The sequence below is a fragment of the Artibeus jamaicensis genome, unplaced genomic scaffold (assembly GCF_021234435.1).
Source record: "Artibeus jamaicensis isolate MK-2021 breed Jamaican fruit bat unplaced genomic scaffold, CSHL_Jam_final contig_419, whole genome shotgun sequence".
NCBI lineage: Eukaryota > Metazoa > Chordata > Mammalia > Chiroptera > Phyllostomidae > Artibeus > Artibeus jamaicensis.
In genome coordinates, this window is record NW_026521824.1 from 3,442,003 (window position 1) to 3,459,039 (window position 17,037).

General features: G+C 36.8%; 1 protein-coding gene and 1 pseudogene across 10 annotated transcripts in view; both read left to right on the forward strand.

Annotated features, from left to right (window-relative positions):
• Positions 1 to 17,037, forward strand: part of NCOR1 (nuclear receptor corepressor 1) — a 209,264-nt gene that overhangs the window by 146,109 nt on the left and 46,118 nt on the right. For 9 of the 10 annotated variants that reach the window (XM_053665685.1, XM_037166078.2, XM_053665683.1 and 6 more), the window contains 6 exons: positions 381 to 510; positions 5,203 to 5,395; positions 12,265 to 12,425; positions 14,279 to 14,399; positions 14,497 to 14,598; positions 14,992 to 15,092. In XM_053665685.1, coding sequence (XP_053521660.1) covers positions 381 to 510; positions 5,203 to 5,395; positions 12,265 to 12,425; positions 14,279 to 14,399; positions 14,497 to 14,598; positions 14,992 to 15,092 — 808 coding nt within the window. The remainder of the gene's footprint in view (positions 1 to 380; positions 511 to 5,202; positions 5,396 to 12,264; positions 12,426 to 14,278; positions 14,400 to 14,496; positions 14,599 to 14,991; positions 15,093 to 17,037) is intronic. The other variant, XM_053665687.1, reaches the window with a different exon arrangement.
• Positions 6,684 to 8,811, forward strand: LOC119064444 (ferritin light chain-like; annotated as a pseudogene).

Genomic DNA, 17,037 nt, shown 5'->3' on the forward strand with positions numbered 1-17,037 from the left:
TTATTACCTAACATGTTATGATGGCATTTGCTCAGACTGTTTTGTTGGTTAGATGCAGATAATTAAGTTCAGATAAATTTCCACTCATAAATCAACATTAGGTTTCTTTACCAGGAAATTTAGCATTATAGATTCAAATCTCTTATAAGGGTAATGTGATATGTATGTGTAAATACTGAGTTAGAAGGAATTATCCACAGTGGGGCATAAGCAGGTTTACAGTTGTTTATATAGAAAATAATACAATAATAAATAAATAATAATGCAAGAATAAACTCTATTTCAGTAACCATAACTCTAAACTTACCTTTGCCCCACCCTGTATTTAAAGTCTTAGATAAGACTGTGTTAACTTATCCATTTATAATTGCCAATTGTAGAATGTTTCCTATGGACTCAAAGCCTTCAATGCTAAACCCTGCTGGATCTATACTGGTGTCATCCCAAATGAAACCAAATCCACTGGATCTGCCACAGCTTCAGCATCGAGCTGCTGTTATCCCACCAATGGTAAGTTTTTAGTATGAGTAAGAATAGTAAAGTTGAAAAACAAAGACCTTTAGAGACATTGTTTCTGTTCTTTAATGTGTACTTGACTTTTTAATTTTTTTTATCCTCATACATGGACATGTTCTTTGATTTTAGAGAAAAGAGAAGGGAGGGAGAGAGAGGGGTGGAGAAACATCAATGTGAAAGACAAACATCAATCACTTGCCTTTCCTGTGCACCCCGACTGGAACCAAACCTTGCAGCCTAGGCATGTGCTCTGACTGGGAACTGTATCCACGGCCTTTCTTTTTAGGGGATGTTGCCCTAACCAACTGAGCCACACCAGCAAGGGCTAAGTAGTACTTGATTTAAAAAGAAAAAAAATTTTTAATTTTATTTGATTTTATTGATTATGCCATTACAGTGGTTCTATTCCCCCTTTCATTCCCCTCCACCCTGCATACCCCCTCCCCCACCATTCCCCCCCTTTAGTTTATGACCACGTGTCTAAAGTTCTTTAGATTCTATATTTCCCATACTATTCTTGCCCTCCCTCCTATCTATTTTTTACCTACCATCTATGCTACTTATTTTCTGTAGGGGGGAGAATTTCTGAAGGGGGGAGAATTTACCTTCTCCCCCCTTCTCCTCCTCCCACACCCCTGTTGCTAATCCTCTGTGAGATCTTCATTTCTATGTTTCCGCTCCTGATCTAGCTGTCCTCTTAGTTTGCTTTTGTTTTAGGTGTGGGTTCTTAATAACTGTGAGTTTGCTGTCCTTTCACTGTTCATCTTTTTTATCTTCTTTTTCTTAGATCAGTCCCTTTAACATTTCATATAATAAGGGCTTGGTGATGATGAACTCCTTGCATTTGACCTTATCTGAGAAGCACTTTATCTGTCCTTCCATTCTAAATGAAAGCTTTGCTAGATAGATCAATCTTGGATATAGGTCTTCGGATTTCATGACTTGGAATACCTCTTTTCAGCCCCTTCTTGCCTGTAAGGTCTCTTTTGAGAAATCAGCTGACAGTCTGATGGGAACTCCTTTGTAGGTGACTGTCCCCTTATCTCTTGCTGCTTCTAGGATTCTCTCCTTCATTTTAATCTTGGCTAATGTAATGGTGATGTGCCTTGGTGTGTTCCTTCTTGGGTCCAACTTCTTTGGTACTGTCTGAGCTTCCTGGATTTCCTGGAAGTCTATTTCCTTTGCCAAATTGAGGAAGTGCTCCTTAATTATTTGTTCAAATAAGTTTTCCACTGATGGCTGTTCCTCTTCCCCTTCTGATACCCCTATAATTCGGATGTTGGAGTGTTTAAAGATGTCCTGGAGGTTCCTAAGCCTCTCCTCATTTTTTTGAATTGTTTCTTCATCCTTTTCTGTTTGGTCATTTTTTTCTTCCTTCTGGTCCACTCCATTGATTTGAGTCCCAGTTTCCTTTCCATCACTATTGGTTTCCTGTGCATTTCCCTTCATTTCAATTAGTTTAGCCTTCATATGTTCCTCTAATTTGTGACTAAAATCAACCAGTTCTGCAAGCATCCTGATCACCAGTGTTTTGAACTGTGCATCTGAACGGTTAGCTATCTCTTGGTTGCTTAGATTTATTGGCTCTGGGGCTTTGAGATCTTCTAGAGCCATTTTTGGTCTGTTCACGCCCGTTAAGTATGAGGAGTGGAGCCTTAGGTGTTCACCAGGGCGGGGCCACCCAGGTTGCTGGGTTGTGACACTGTATGTGGGGGCGGGGTTAGAGCGGGGCGAAAGTGACCCCCTCTGCTGCTTTCCGCCGTTGGGGCCTGCATCGTCAGTCTCACTGCTCAATCCTTTGAGGGTCTATCTGCGTGCGAATGTGTGACCGTGGTCAGCCTGCTGCCCTGCGCCCTCACTTGATCCGCCGGTTGTAACCCCCCGCCTGGGATCCGCACGCCTGAGTCCATCTGACCGAGTTTTCCCGTGCAACCCATCTCCGCCAACTGCTGGCTTTGCCTCTCTTACTGGTCCGGCTGAAGAATTCGTTGTTATCAGACTTCCAAAAAGTTAAATTTTCTGTGTTTTCTGTTGCTAAAATTTTTTTGTCTCTAAACTTGGTTGTGTGAGAAGGCACAGTGTTTCCACCTATGCCTCCATGTTGGCGGAACGAAAAATTTTTTTTATAAAAATCACATGACATAAAATTTATCATCTTAGCCCTGACCAGTGTGGCTCATTTGGTTGGGAGGACACAGAGCAAATGGTTGCTGAGTGGAGACCCCCGTCAGGGCACATGCCTGGGTTACAGGTTCCTTTCCTAGATGGGGTGCGTTATGAGAAGCAGCTGATTTATGTTTCTGTCTTGTATTGATGTTTCTCTCTCTCTATGTCCCCTCCTTCCTCTCTCTCTAAAAATAAATTTAACAAATGTTCTTTAAAAATTTATCATAACTGTTTTTAAGTGTACAGTTTGGTAGTGTTAAGAATATTCCTATTGTTGTGAAACAAATGTCCAGAATTTTTTCATCTTGTAAAACAGATTCTATTCCCATTAAACCATGAACTCCCCTTTTCCACCTTGCCCAGCCCCTGTAACCACCATTCTACAGTATTTTCTGTTTTAAGAATTTGGCTACTTTAGATACCATACAAAATCTTTTTATGACTGGTTTATTTCATTCAGCATAATGTCCTCAAGGCTAATTTGCAGCATGTCAGAATCTTTTTAAAACTGGTAATATCCCATTTTGTTTATTTGTCTGCTGAGTAATAGATTCATTGTGATGATTGATTGACATGGTTATTTCTGGGGGGGGGGTGACAAGAGAAATACAATGCTCTAGCCATAAATATTAGTAACATTTTGTGTTTTTTTCACCTGATGACAGTAGAAGAATAAATAGGTAACTAGGTTTTTAATATTTAGAATGAAGTATATAGATTGTAGCTAATTTCAGTATACAGTTTCTAACCTAGTTTTATTTACATTTCACCTTAATGTTTACAAGCTTGAGTATCTTTTAATAATGAATTCCAATCTTGGGTATTGTTTTTTTGCTTAATTATATTTTAGTTCCTGCTTTATTTCAGAGAATACAAATTTGTTTCTTTCCTTGATAATTTGGAAAAGTTAAGTTTGTGCTTATGATAGCCTCACAAAAAATAAATATTTGTTTATTCATTGATTTATTCTAGTGGATATTTATTGAATGCCCATTTCAAGACACCTTTTTTTTAAAAAATTCTTCCTGGTTGATTTACTTCGTTTTTTAAAATTAATTTATTTATCTTTAGAGGGGAAGGGAAGGAGAGAGGGAGAGAAACATCAATGTATGGTTGCCCTTTGCGCGGCCCCTGCTGGGAACTGGCCTGCAGGGGACCAGCCTGCACCCCAGGCATGTGCCTTGACTGGGAATCGAACCGCAATTGTCTGGTTTGCAGGCCTGAGCTCAATCCACTGAGCTACACCAGCCAGGGCCTTCGACAACATTTTTAATGCTGTTTGGGATACATACATATCACAGTCTGTGGCTTCAAAATATGTAGAGATTGGTCTTGATAATAAGACCAATCGTAATAGAAAAAATCATTATAAATGTTAAAATTAGACCTTTCATCTTAATGAGGTATGTAATGATTTCACTTAGGAAATAATACTTTGGTTAGACCAGAATAGTTCATTTGGCTTTTTATAGCAAAAAGAGGAAAAACCATTTTTACATATAAACCAAAGCACAAAAGCAAGAAAATTATGTGTGTTTACGTTCAGAGAAAAAAATTCTGCTTATAGGAGCAGAAAAAAACATGAAAGTCTTAGGTAACAAGTTCTACAAGAGGCCAGCCCTCTATTCTCCCAAGATTATTTTGTATTTATGAAATAATGGCCCATATAAGAGCTGTTTAATTAGTATTAGACACAGCAGCTTGGGTCTTTCATGAAGTGTGAGATATAAACTAAAACAAATATATAATTGCAGATTATCATAAGTGCTATGCACTGTGAATGAAGTAAACTGGCTACAATAAGAAGGAAAATGGGGAGGGAGTTATAAATAAGGCGGGTGTATAGTTCTTCATATGGAAAACAATATAATAATAAATAATAATGCAAGAATAAACTATTTCATAACTGTATTCACAACTGTAAACCTACTTTTGCTCCACCCTGTATGCTATTGAATGATTAGGGATGGCCTGTCTAAAGAAGTAACTTAATTTCCAACTGGAGAATTGACATGTTAATGAATTAGTTTGGGGGAGTAAAGAAATAGATTAGTCAAGGATGACTGCCAGTGTTGGGCTAAGCTACTGAGGTTCTATTTTCCAAAATGGAGATCACTAAATGAGAAGCACTGAGTTTAGAAAATGAAAAATTCAGTTTTGAATAGAGGTGTCGAAGTATCTAAAGTGGAGTTGTTAGGTAATTTTTGTAAGTGTGGACTTTGGAGAAAAATGTCTTAGAAATGGAAATTTATGAGTCATTAACATATAGATGACCTTTAAATCCACAGAAGTGGATATGATTACCTGGTGAGAGGACACAGAGAGGAGTAAGGACTCCGGGCTGAGCCACCAGGGATTTGTTCATCATAAGTTAGAAGCAGACATTATACTTGATGGTTGCTTTGATTAAATAATGGTAAAATCAATTCAACCAGTCATATTCCAGAAATAAGCATTAGTTGTAACAGATGGTAATTATTATGTTGGTTATGGCATATTTAGATTTTTTCCTTCCTATAGGTTTCCTGCACCCCATGTAATATACCAATTGGAACCCCAGTGAGTGGCTATGCCCTCTATCAGCGGCACATTAAAGCAATGCATGAATCAGCACTCCTGGAAGAACAGCGGCAGAGGCAAGAACAGATAGATTTGGAATGTAGTTCTCCAGGTCCGTGTGGCACGTCCAAAAGTCCAAACAGAGAGTGGGAAGGTAGGTAGAGCTATTACCACAAAGAACTTACCTGCAAGGAAGCGAAGCTATACTCAAAGGTAGTGTCCTTTGTGTTTTCAAATGTATCAGCATATCAATTGCTTTATTGTATTTTTTCCAAACAGATAAATTGATTGCAGTTAAATTGTTATGTTAGTATTATTGAATATTCTGATATTTGATCTTTATGCTCGAACACTGTATAAAAGCCGTGCTTTATGCTTTTTGTCTGAGTTTTCAAAGTATGAATTATCTTGTCCTCTAAGCAAGTCACTGTGAACCAGGTGGTATTCTAATTCTCTGATGTGATGGGAGACAACTTTTACTGTGTGGAACCATTCAGATCCTGACTTAACCTTCCCCTCATCATTTACCAGTATGCGGTGAAGTCACTGAGCCTTTCTGAGCTTTAGCTTTCTCCTTTGTAAAGTGCAACTTACCTACCTTACCTACCTTGCTGAGATTACAACCTGTAAGAAAGAATGAACATTCAGTATTTTTTATAACATATGGCTCAGCCTTATTTTATACATAATATATAATAGTATTTTTATAACACATGGTTCAGCCTTATTTTATACATAATATATAATAGTGCATACTAATTAGTATATTAGTAGGTGCATATATTATAAATAGATACCATGAAGGTACTATTATCATTGTTTACATCACTTGTTATTTCAAGTGACAGATTTGAGTTATGCATGCTTTGAGTTATGCATGCTTTTTTTAGTTGGTGCATGATACACTTTTTTCTTTTAAACAAAGAAGAAAGATAGTGATTTCTAAATTTTAATAAGTTCTGGTGTGGTTAGACGATAACACATGTGTTCTGGCTGATAATTCATGGACCATATGCTATGATGTGCTTAGAATATAAGGATATTAAAATCTTTTATGATTATGGCTTAGGTTTTTTTGCAGTTATTCAGAAGACTCTTTGCAGTACCTTTTATAGATAAGAGCTATTAGCTGTAGAATGTCATGCATTTCAAGGGTAAAAAAGGAACTGTGGTATTTAACTGATCCTGTTGATTCCCCACCCCAGGCACGTGAGTAATGAGTTAGTAGATAAATGATACACTGAACCTTTTATGTAAGAGTTTTAAACAGAAGATTGTTAGTGTTTTAAATATAAACTTTATGCTAGTAAAAATGAGAACCAGAGTGATAATATCCACCAAAGCTGGGTATATAACAAGTACTAAATGAATATTTCTTGAGTAAAAGTAGAAATATTGATAACTTTTGGGTTTTTAGTATATTACATTTAGAGAATCCTAATCCTTAATTCAATAATTGACATAATGTACACTCAGTAATTACACGTTGAAGAAACGAATTAAATGAACCACAGAATATAAATGGATTTAGCAGATGTGCTTAAGAGCATTCCAGTTATGAGAAAATGTCATTATGAGAATGATAAATTACAGAGTAATTAAAAAGTTCGTTGATCGATTTCTTTTTAAATCCTCGCACGAGGATATGTTTATTGATTTAAGAGAGAAACATTGATGTGAGAAAGAAATATTGATTGGTTGCCTCCTGTCTGCATTTTGACCAGGGATCGAGCCTGCTACCTTTAGGTGTATGGGACGACGCCCCAGTCAGCTGAGCCGCCTGGCCAGGGAGTTGATCTATTTCTTACATGAATGATTCAGAACAGATTTTGTGAGGAAGAATTAAAACAAAAAATGATATTCAAATGGTATTTGTGGAACTTATGCTAAAGTTTAACATTATTCAGTTAATAATATAGTTATTTTAGGGCCTCAATTTTTTCTTGATCTGGTTTACAAAATGAGTTGTATTGGGAGCTGCACAGACTGAAACAGGTTAGAGCCTCAAATTCTGAGATTCCAAACTGAACTGCAGTTCCAAACTGAACTGGGTCAGTAGCATTAATCCATGTTGTTTGGATTCTGGTGGTATCCTAATATTTAATCATAATGTGGTGGTCTTAAAACCAACCTCTATTTATATTTTTGATTAATAAGACATCAGGGTATTAATATGACACCAATTTGGTTCAAGGTTACTCTACAAACAGGACAGTTGACTACATTTTATTCCAAGGTTAAGTTTTGTTTTAAATAATCTACCTGTGTGTTCATCCAGTAATTTATTTAACAAGTGCCTGAAATCTTTCCTGAGTTTATAGCTATCTCAGAGTTCACTGTAAAATATAATCTTCTAAATAACATAACAGTTAAATTGCATCTATATAGAATATTTGACACAAATATTGTTAATGCAGTAGCACAGTAGTTTATAGGATGTTAAAAATACTGAAAATGTGAGGCAGTACCCTTCGCAGTTCTGGGATCTGCCTCTTTAGCAGGGTTTGGACAGAACAGGCCTAGGAACACCCCTTCTTTCCACCTATATGCCAGCCTCTTTTCTACGCACCACCTATGGAACCACTTCAGCCATCCTCAGCCTCCAGGACCAGCCAACTTGCCAAAGAACCATGAGCTCCCACGTTTGTCAGAATTATTCCCCTGAAGTGAAGGCTGCTATCAATCACCTGGCCAACCTGCATCTACAGGCCTCCTATACCTAACTCTCTCTGGGCTTCTATTTCAACTACAACAATGTGGCTCTGCATGGCATGGGCCACTTCTTCTGAGAGTTGGCCAAGGAGAAGCGTGAGGGCGTCGAGCATCTCTTAAAGCTGCAAAACCAGCGTGGTGACTGCGTTCTCTTCTGGGACGTACTGAAGCCTGTCCAAGATGAGTGAGGTAAAACTCAGGGGGCCGTGGGAGCCACCTTGGCCTTAGAGAAGAACCTGAAACAGGCTTTTTTGCATCTGCATGTCCTGGGCTCTGCCTGCATGGACCCTCTTCTCTGTGACTTCCTAAAGAACCATTTCCTGGATGAAGAGGTGAAATTCATCAAGAAGATGAGCGATCACCTTACTAACACCCAGAGGCTGGCTGGCCCTCAGGCTGGGATGGGAAAGTAGCTTTTCGAAAGGTTCACTCTCAAGCAAAGCATGAATAGGAAGCCTTTGGAGCCCAGAGGCTTTTGAGGGGTCCTCTGTATTTCCCTGGTATCTGGCTTTTGGCCTGAGTCTCTCACTGAAACCACTAGTCACCCTTTTAATCACCCTGGAATTGTCTCCTGTACATTGGACCAAATGGAAACTATAAAGCTTTTTGCAGCAGAGAGAGAGGGGAGGGGAGGGGAGAGAAAAAAGAAAAGAAAAGAAAAAGTGAGAATGTGGAGTTACATATGAACTATCACTGGTTATATATAAACAGGCTGGTATAGTCCACCTGAATTAGGACCATGGTTTTGATGTTTTCTTCATGGTCTCGTATAAAAAGTAACAGGCACCACCTGTTGTCCATCTGTTTGATTGTATTCATTTTCTCTAAATGTCAGTGCTACAAATAATTACTGTAAATGTGCCCCCTTTTAAGTGGCATAAAGCCTTTGTATCTGTAGAAAGCTTGAAAAAATATCTTAGGGAAGAATTGTTTTCACTTTCCAGTAATATTTACACAGGTTGGCCTTGCTTTAGTTTGAAGCCTTTTTTCTACAGTGAAGGAAATTAAATTTCCAAATGTAGGGATAGAGGTAGAATTGCACTTCTAAAGTTGGTTAACCAAATCTAATTGAAATAAGAGTTCATACTTTTAGGCAACTGAATCTAGTTTGTTTATTTTCTTTTTTCAGCTCTGAATATGTAATGATTTAAATAGTTGTATTTAGAACCATATAAATTTCTATCGTTTCTTTTTTAAAGATTTTATTTATTTATCTTTAGAGGGGAAAGGAAGGAGAGAGAGGGAGAAATATCGATGTATGGTTGCCTCTCATGAGTCCCCTGTTGGGAACTGGCCTGCAACCCAGGCATGTGCCCTGACTGGGAATCGAACCTCTATACTCTGGTTCGCAGGCCCGTGCTCAATCCGCTGAGCTACACCAGCCAGGTCTCAATTGTTTCTTTTTCTTTAACAACTACTATGGCAAAGTGGAGTTTTCCATATAATTAAAACCTATTGGAAATGGCAAAACAATCAGACACTGAATTTATAATACAGTATCATGTTAAAATCTCCAGAGAGGAGGAAGTGATTTTGAAGTTGGTTTATTTCATAAATCTTCAGTGGTAGAACACTTACTAATTATTTTAATATGTCGAAGAAGGAAGAGAGTACCATTATCCTGATGGATGTCCCAGAGGCGTCTGAAATTCCACACCCAGTCCTTCAGAGAGACATTAGTGTACTGTGCTTTAGAGGTCAGCATCAGGAATTATATTGCTTTTGAAAAATCCCTGGTAGTGTGACCTTAGTTGGGCAGTTAGGTGTGATTCATTGAGCCTCAGTTCCCTCACCTATAAAATGGTGTTAAATGATCTAATTAGTCATGAGGGCGAAATGAGATAATTCATGTAATACATGGTGCTCTGCACATAGTACATACTAAATGTTAGCTGATATTTCTACAAGTTTTGCTATAGTACAGTAAAAAAAAAGAATCAAAGAAGAGGTTTAGATTTTTGAAGGGAGAAGCTTTTTATTCTAGGTAGGATAAGATTACCTAGAAAGTCTAATAAGAGTAAACTGAAAAGTTATTAGAGCTGAAGGGAATGTTAAGATTCTAAGAAAAAATTAATATATAGATATCTGTATCTTTCTGTCCTGTATATCTATAAACTCATATATAAAAGTAGTTTTCCTAGCAACAATATATGATATGTGTAAATAATTTTTAACACAAATGTGTAAGATCTACATGAAAATATATAGGTTTCTTAATCAGAAAACTCATTATTATAAAATGTCAAGTTTTCTGTATTCAAATTTAATGCAAGCCCAGTGAAAATTCCAGTGATGCTTTGGGGAGGAACTACTCGGAATGATTTTAAATTTAGATTTATCTGAAAGAATAAATAGATAAGACTAGGTAAGCAAAAGAATAGTAAAATGAACAGGAATTTGTTCTGCCAGACATTAATATGCCACAAATCTAAGTGGTTTGGGTTATGGGTGATTTCACTTCTCTGCGTTTTTTAAATTTTCTAAAAATTATGTGTCAATTTCATTTAAAAAAGGAAAATTATATATTACATGTAATATATATTTTTATGTCTTACTATGACTCACATGTGTGTCCTTTAAATGTCCAAAGATTTCTTATACTTTTATGTGGAGATAAATTCCATAGAGTAATTTTTATTAGTATTATTGCAGTAAAATTTATAGTTTTATGAGCTTTGGTAGGTTTTTTGGATTAGTTTGATCTACATCTTTTGAAAGGTTCCTTCTTCCATTTCTTATTACATTTATTATTCTGCATAGTAAGCAGTGGGCTTCAGCAGGCTAATTATAAGAATCGGAATCCTCAGAGATCTGACTTCTAATTTAAGCCAGGCTTGAATTTATAGAATGGCTGGATAATCTGGTGTTTGCCTGCTGTGGTCCTTATTGCATTTGAAAATACTTGATTTTCCTAATGAGAAGAAAGATAAGTTCTTTTTCCTTTTGAAAGGAAAAATTATAACTGAATTTTTGAGGCTTTTATTAGGCTATAGTGATGCTGTATACACAGGAAATTTAGATTTATAGGGTTTCTTAACCTCTCTGTGGAGGAATTTTAGGCCTTGATATCAGTATACAGTTGGATCTGCCCCTTGATGGTGTGGGCTTGGTCCTTTCACACTTAAACCTCTATTAATTTGGGGTTTTTCCCTTATTTTGATAACTGCAACTTTCATAGGAAAATCAGTGGCCTCTGTGCCTCATGCTGAGGTCAGATGTGCTCTAGAGCAGGAGGCCCATAGGTACAGGACCATAGCAGGGTCAACATCACCGTGTAGGCTCTCCTTGAGAGAAGTCAGTAGAGTCGTGCCACAGCCTGATAGGAGCGCAGCCTGCTTCTAGTGTCCCGCCAGGTAAATATTGTTCCTCTGTGCAGTGGCTGCTGGCCATCCACCTGCAGATATTAGACATGGGTGGTTTAATCTCGTGAACTAAGAGCTCTTCCAGGACTTGTCCTCGTTTTTTTTTTTTAATAACTTTCTTATTTCTCTGCATTCCATCATTAATTATATTCAGCTGAGATTCACTGGGCCACTGGGAAGTTTATATTGACAACATGCATATTGTGACATTGACTGGCTTTCCTCTTAAGAGTACAAGTACTTTTAAAATCTTGAGATCTCCATTGTCCCCCCCCACTTACTGCAGAAATTCAAGAGTCCAGGAGAGCTAGAATCAGTAAATGTTTCTCAAATTATGTGAATTACAAAGAGGATGTATAATTGGTTGTCAGTCATGTCAGTAGATACCAAGTATTCCTAAGGAGTGCCCTTTTATCTCACCTCCAATGTAAGGTCCCAAGAGTGATGGAAAGAGAGAAAAAATAATACCGTATTTTGCCATGTACAATGCGTACTTTTTTGCCTAAATTTTTTTAGGGAAAAATTACACATAGGTATGATTATTACATGCCATCGGTATAATGACAGGTATAACAATCCTGTGTATAATGTACATAAAACATGGGTGTACATTATACATATAAGCACGTTATACATGGCAAAATACAGTATTGAAGATTGCTATTTACATACGCTAAGCAGAAGTAGTTTGAAATGAGCATTAACTTTTTTGAAAGCTCTGGTTTGATAGGGAGTCAAATGTTTTAACTTCACAAATACCATTAGTGACCTGAATATGTATACAGGTTTAATTCAAGTGTCAGGGAAATTTAAAATAGAAATGTTCATCCTCGGCTTTATTTTGCACTTTTAATTTTTGATTCAAAAATTTAGGAATGACTAAGATAGGTAACATGTTTCAGACTAGGAAATTGACTATTTTAAATCTTTCTTTTTTTCCTTCTGAAAGCCCTCCAGCCTGCTCCACATCAAGTGATAACTAATCTCCCTGAAGGGGTTCGGCTTCCAACAACTCGACCCACTAGGCCACCTCCTCCTCTCATCCCATCATCCAAAACCACAGTAGCTTCAGAAAAACCATCTTTTATACTGGGAGGCTCCATCTCACAGGTAAAATGGCTTCTCTTCCCAATAGCTGTCCTGTTGAATATGGTTGTGGTAAAAATTATCCTTCCTTCTCATACTAATTTGTCAGAATCCTAGTAAATAAAAATCTTTGTACAGATATGAAGGGACAGTGCCCAGAAAATGCAGTAATCACTGCACTCCATGCCATGCAGAGAAAGTTTGTGCGAGTTACAGGCCCAGACTGAGTGAGTGTGGCACACCATCTGGTTTAATCATGTGCTCTAAAGTTTAGTGTAATTAAAAACGGAATATTTTCAAGTAACTGGAATATTTGATATATTAAGAATACTTGTTATTATAAAGACTGCATATTAAATTATAGATGACTGTTAGGCCCTAGTTTATTCAGACTTTGGCTAGTATATATATATCTTTTCTTTTTAAAATATCATCTGATTTTAATGGTTTGATCAGTTTTGACTGTTGTGCACAGCCAATGATCACACTTCTGTCAGGTTATACTGAGCAGTACATTTCCATCACATCAGAATTTACTCATGCCCTTTTCTAAGCAGACCTTTTCCAGTGCCTGAAGCAACCACTGTTCTGCTTTCTGATGTTGTAGATTAGTTTGCCTTTTCTATAATTTCATATAAACTGAATTATATAGTGTATACTTTTTTGTGTCTGTCTTTAACACGATATAGTGGTTTTAGGAATATATCTAGGGTTTTATATAACCAATAGTTTCTTCCTGTTTATTGCCAAGTACGTCTCCATTGTGTGAACTTAGCCGTTTGTTTATCCATTTGTTGTTGATGGAAACCTGAACCATTTCTAGTTTTTGGCTACTAAAACTGATAGGAATATTTTTGTACTCGGCTCTTTATAGACAATATGCTTTCATTTCTCTTGTGTAATTCTGACAGTGGAATTGCTGGGTATAAATATATTTTACTTCATATTTTCCCAGAGTGGTTCTACAGTTTTATACTACCACCAGCAGTATGTGATACTTCAGGTTGCTTCATTTCTTGTCAGTTTTTTTTTTTAATTTTAGTCAGTCTGATGGGTGTATAATATTTTTGTGGTTTTATTTTGCATTTTCTTGATAGCAAGATGAGGTTGAGCAGTTTTTCATATACTTACTGGCTATTTGTACATCTGATTGTGAAGTGACTGTTTTATTGAGTCTTTTTGTTAACTAGATTATAGAAGTTCTTTACACATTACAGACAAAAGCTATATCTTATCCCATTCAATAGGTTGTCTTTTTTGATGTTTTGTTGATGGTTTCCTTTGCTGAGTGAGCTTTTTGGTTTGACATAGTCCCATTTGTTCATTTTTGCTTTTGTTGCCCTCGCCTGAGGAGGCATATCCAAAAAATTACTGCTAAGACTGATATCAAAGAATTTACTACCTAGGTTTTCTACTTTGTTTTATGGTTTCAATTTTACATTTAAGTCTTTAATTCATTTTAAGTTTAGTTTTGAATGCAATGTAAGAAAGCAGTTCATCTTTTTTTTTTTTTTTGCATGTGTCTCTCCAGTTTATGAAGAGACTATCTTTTCTCCATTGGATATTCCTGCCTCCTTTGTCATAGATTAATTGACTATATAAACACAGATTAATTGACCATATGAGTGTAGAGTGATTGACATTTTTTAAATTGACCATTTTATTAATTGTATATTAGTTGACACTTTATTAATTGACCGTATAAGCATAGATTACCTGACCGTGTAAATATTTCCTTGCTTTATAAATATCTACTTTAAATTTTGGTTAGTGGAGGTATTAATTTTTATAAACAGAAATGTGAACATTAAATTTATAATTTATAGTTGACTTTGTGAAAAGGCAGTGTTATTTTAGTCTTTTAAAATTATTTTTAGGGAACACCTGGCACTTATTTGACTTCTCATAATCAGGCTTCCTACAGTCAAGAAACAGCTAAGCCCTCAGTGGGCTCTATCTCTCTTGGACTGCCACGGCAACAGGAGTCTGCCAAGTCAGGTCAGTGAGTAGAACTCAGAGTGTTTCTGCATTTGTAGCATTATAGTCAGCAACTCAGTGCTTGGTCTCTTCATTTTTCTCTTACTTTGCTTCATAGCTACTGTGCCCTACATCAAGCAGGAAGAATTTTCTCCTCGAAGCCAAAATTCACAACCTGAGGGTTTATTGGTCAGGGCACAACATGAAGGAGTGGTCAGAGGTAAAAATATGCTGTTCGGCAGAAATATTAAACTTTTGTCCCCAATAAGTTTATTAAAGTAAGTAATTAATATGTTTTAACAGTGGGTTTTTTTAAGTTAGAGCTTTTAAATTGTAGATTTATGGTTCCTTTCCATGTAAAATTTATTTAAGAGCTTTGAAATTCTGTATTTCAGCGGTCCTTTGTAGTAATTGCAGTATCATTTTAAAAGTAGATCTCAGTAAATCATAAATGATTGCAGTATCATTTTAAAAGTAGATCTCAGTAAATCAAAAACTATTTCTTTGTGCTGCTGTTTCCTTTTCTTCTTATCCCTTTCCCAAGTTTTTGTTGTTGTTGTTTTCTGTACAGAGGTAGGGAATGTAAACTGCGCATTATTTTCTTTTTATTCAGGTACCACAGGAACCACTCAAGAAGGAAGTATAACTAGGGGAACTCCGACCAGCAAAATTTCCATGGAAAGTATCCCATCCCTACGGGGCTCAATCACTCAGGTTTGTTGTAATGATTTCTGAAATACCATGAACACTGGAGGTCAAATCTCGAGCTTTGGCTGTTCCGGCTATATATTATAGTTTTGTGAGTAATCTGTTAATTGTTCTGGGTTATGGAACTGGATTTTAGTGGTGATAAATCCCAGATCCATAAATTGCATAAAGACATTAATGTGATTATTTTGACTACAAGCTATATTATCTACACTTGGTTCATTTGAAAGGTCAATTATTTGAAAATTGGCAGAAGAAACAAGTTCTAATTGATGCAGCTTTCACTGTCTTCCTGGAAAAGCTCTTACCACATGCTTAGCTTAAATAGAAGTTGAAAGAAAATTGTAGAATATTATTCACTCGCTTTTGTCTCTTGTGAAAAGGAAGGTCCACAATCTTAGTATGTGAGCTGCCTTGCTAGAATCAATGCTAAACTAGGAAGTTTGGATGGCATTGACAGATGTGCTAAAAATTAAGAATCTTGTTCCAATTTTTAGGCTAAATGAATTGCTAATTTTGAGCAATAAAAGGTCTTTTTCTCAGATGTTAATTATAGTTTGACATGTAAAACAGTCCTTAGCCTTTTTATTAATAATGTAGATCTGGGGAAGGAAAATTCTGTGTTGGGAAATTATTATGAACAGGATCCTGTACTTTTGCAAATTGTACCTGTCACAGGTTTTCTGTTCTATTCTTCTTCCTTGTTGTTTCTCTTTCCTAAGACAGTGGTTGTTAAAGTGTGGTCCTTATACCAGTAGCATCAATGTCCCCTGAGAAATTGTTAGACATATGAGGTCCCACTGCAGATGTACTGAAATCTCACCCATGGGGTTGGGACCCAGCTATCTGGGTATTCAGCCCTCTAGGAATCTGCTGCATGCCCATTTGAAAACCATGGTCTAAGACCTTGCTGACCAAGTGTATACTTTGTGCCCCAGAGTATCAGCATTACCTGGGAGCTTGTTAAAATAATGCAGAAATTTCAGTCCCCACTTTAGACCTGTTGACCCAGAGTCTCCATTTTAACAAGATCCCCTGGTATTCCCTCCTTAAGATATGGGTTATAGTATATGGCATATAGTGATCTAGAAAGTTACATACTAACTCTTCAGGTCTGTTCTTCCACATTTGACCAAAGTATATGTTCCCCTGAAATTAGTTTGTAGAATGAGATACCACTTTACACGGGTCAGAATGGCTATCATAAACAAAGCAACAAACAACAAATGTTCGAGAGGTTGTGGGGAAAAGGGGACCCTAGTTCACTGTTGGTGGTTATTGCAGCCTGGTGCAGCCATTATGGAAAACAGTATGGAATTTTCTCAGAAAACTAAAAATGGACCTGCCTTCTGACCCAGCAATTCCACTGCTGAGATTATATCCTAAGAACCCTAAAATACCAATCCAAAAAAACCTATGCACCCCATTGTTCATAGCAGCACAATTTACAATAGCCAAGAGTTGGAAGCAACCTAGGTGCCCATCAGTAAATGAATGGATCAAAAAATTATGGTACATATACACAATGGAATTCTATGCAGCAGAAAGAAAGAAGGAGCTTCTACCCTTTGCAACAGCATGGATGGAACTGGAAAGCATTATGCTGAGTGAAATAAGCCAGGTGGTGAAAGACAAATACCATATTATCTCACCTTTAACAAGAAACTAAACAACAAAACAAACAAACAAGCAAAATATAACCAAAGACACTGAAATACAGAACAGGATGACAGGGACCAGAGGGAAGAAGGGAGGGAATTTCAGGGGAAGAGGGGAAAGATTCACAGGAACAAGTATAAAGGACACATGGACAAAAACTAAGAGGGGTGGATGGGGGGGAGCTGGGGAGCACAGGGGTGGGCTGGGATGGGAGTAGAAGACAGAACACTGTACTTGAAAAATAATTAAATTAAAAAAAAAAGAAATTAGTTTGTAGAATAAGCCAACATTT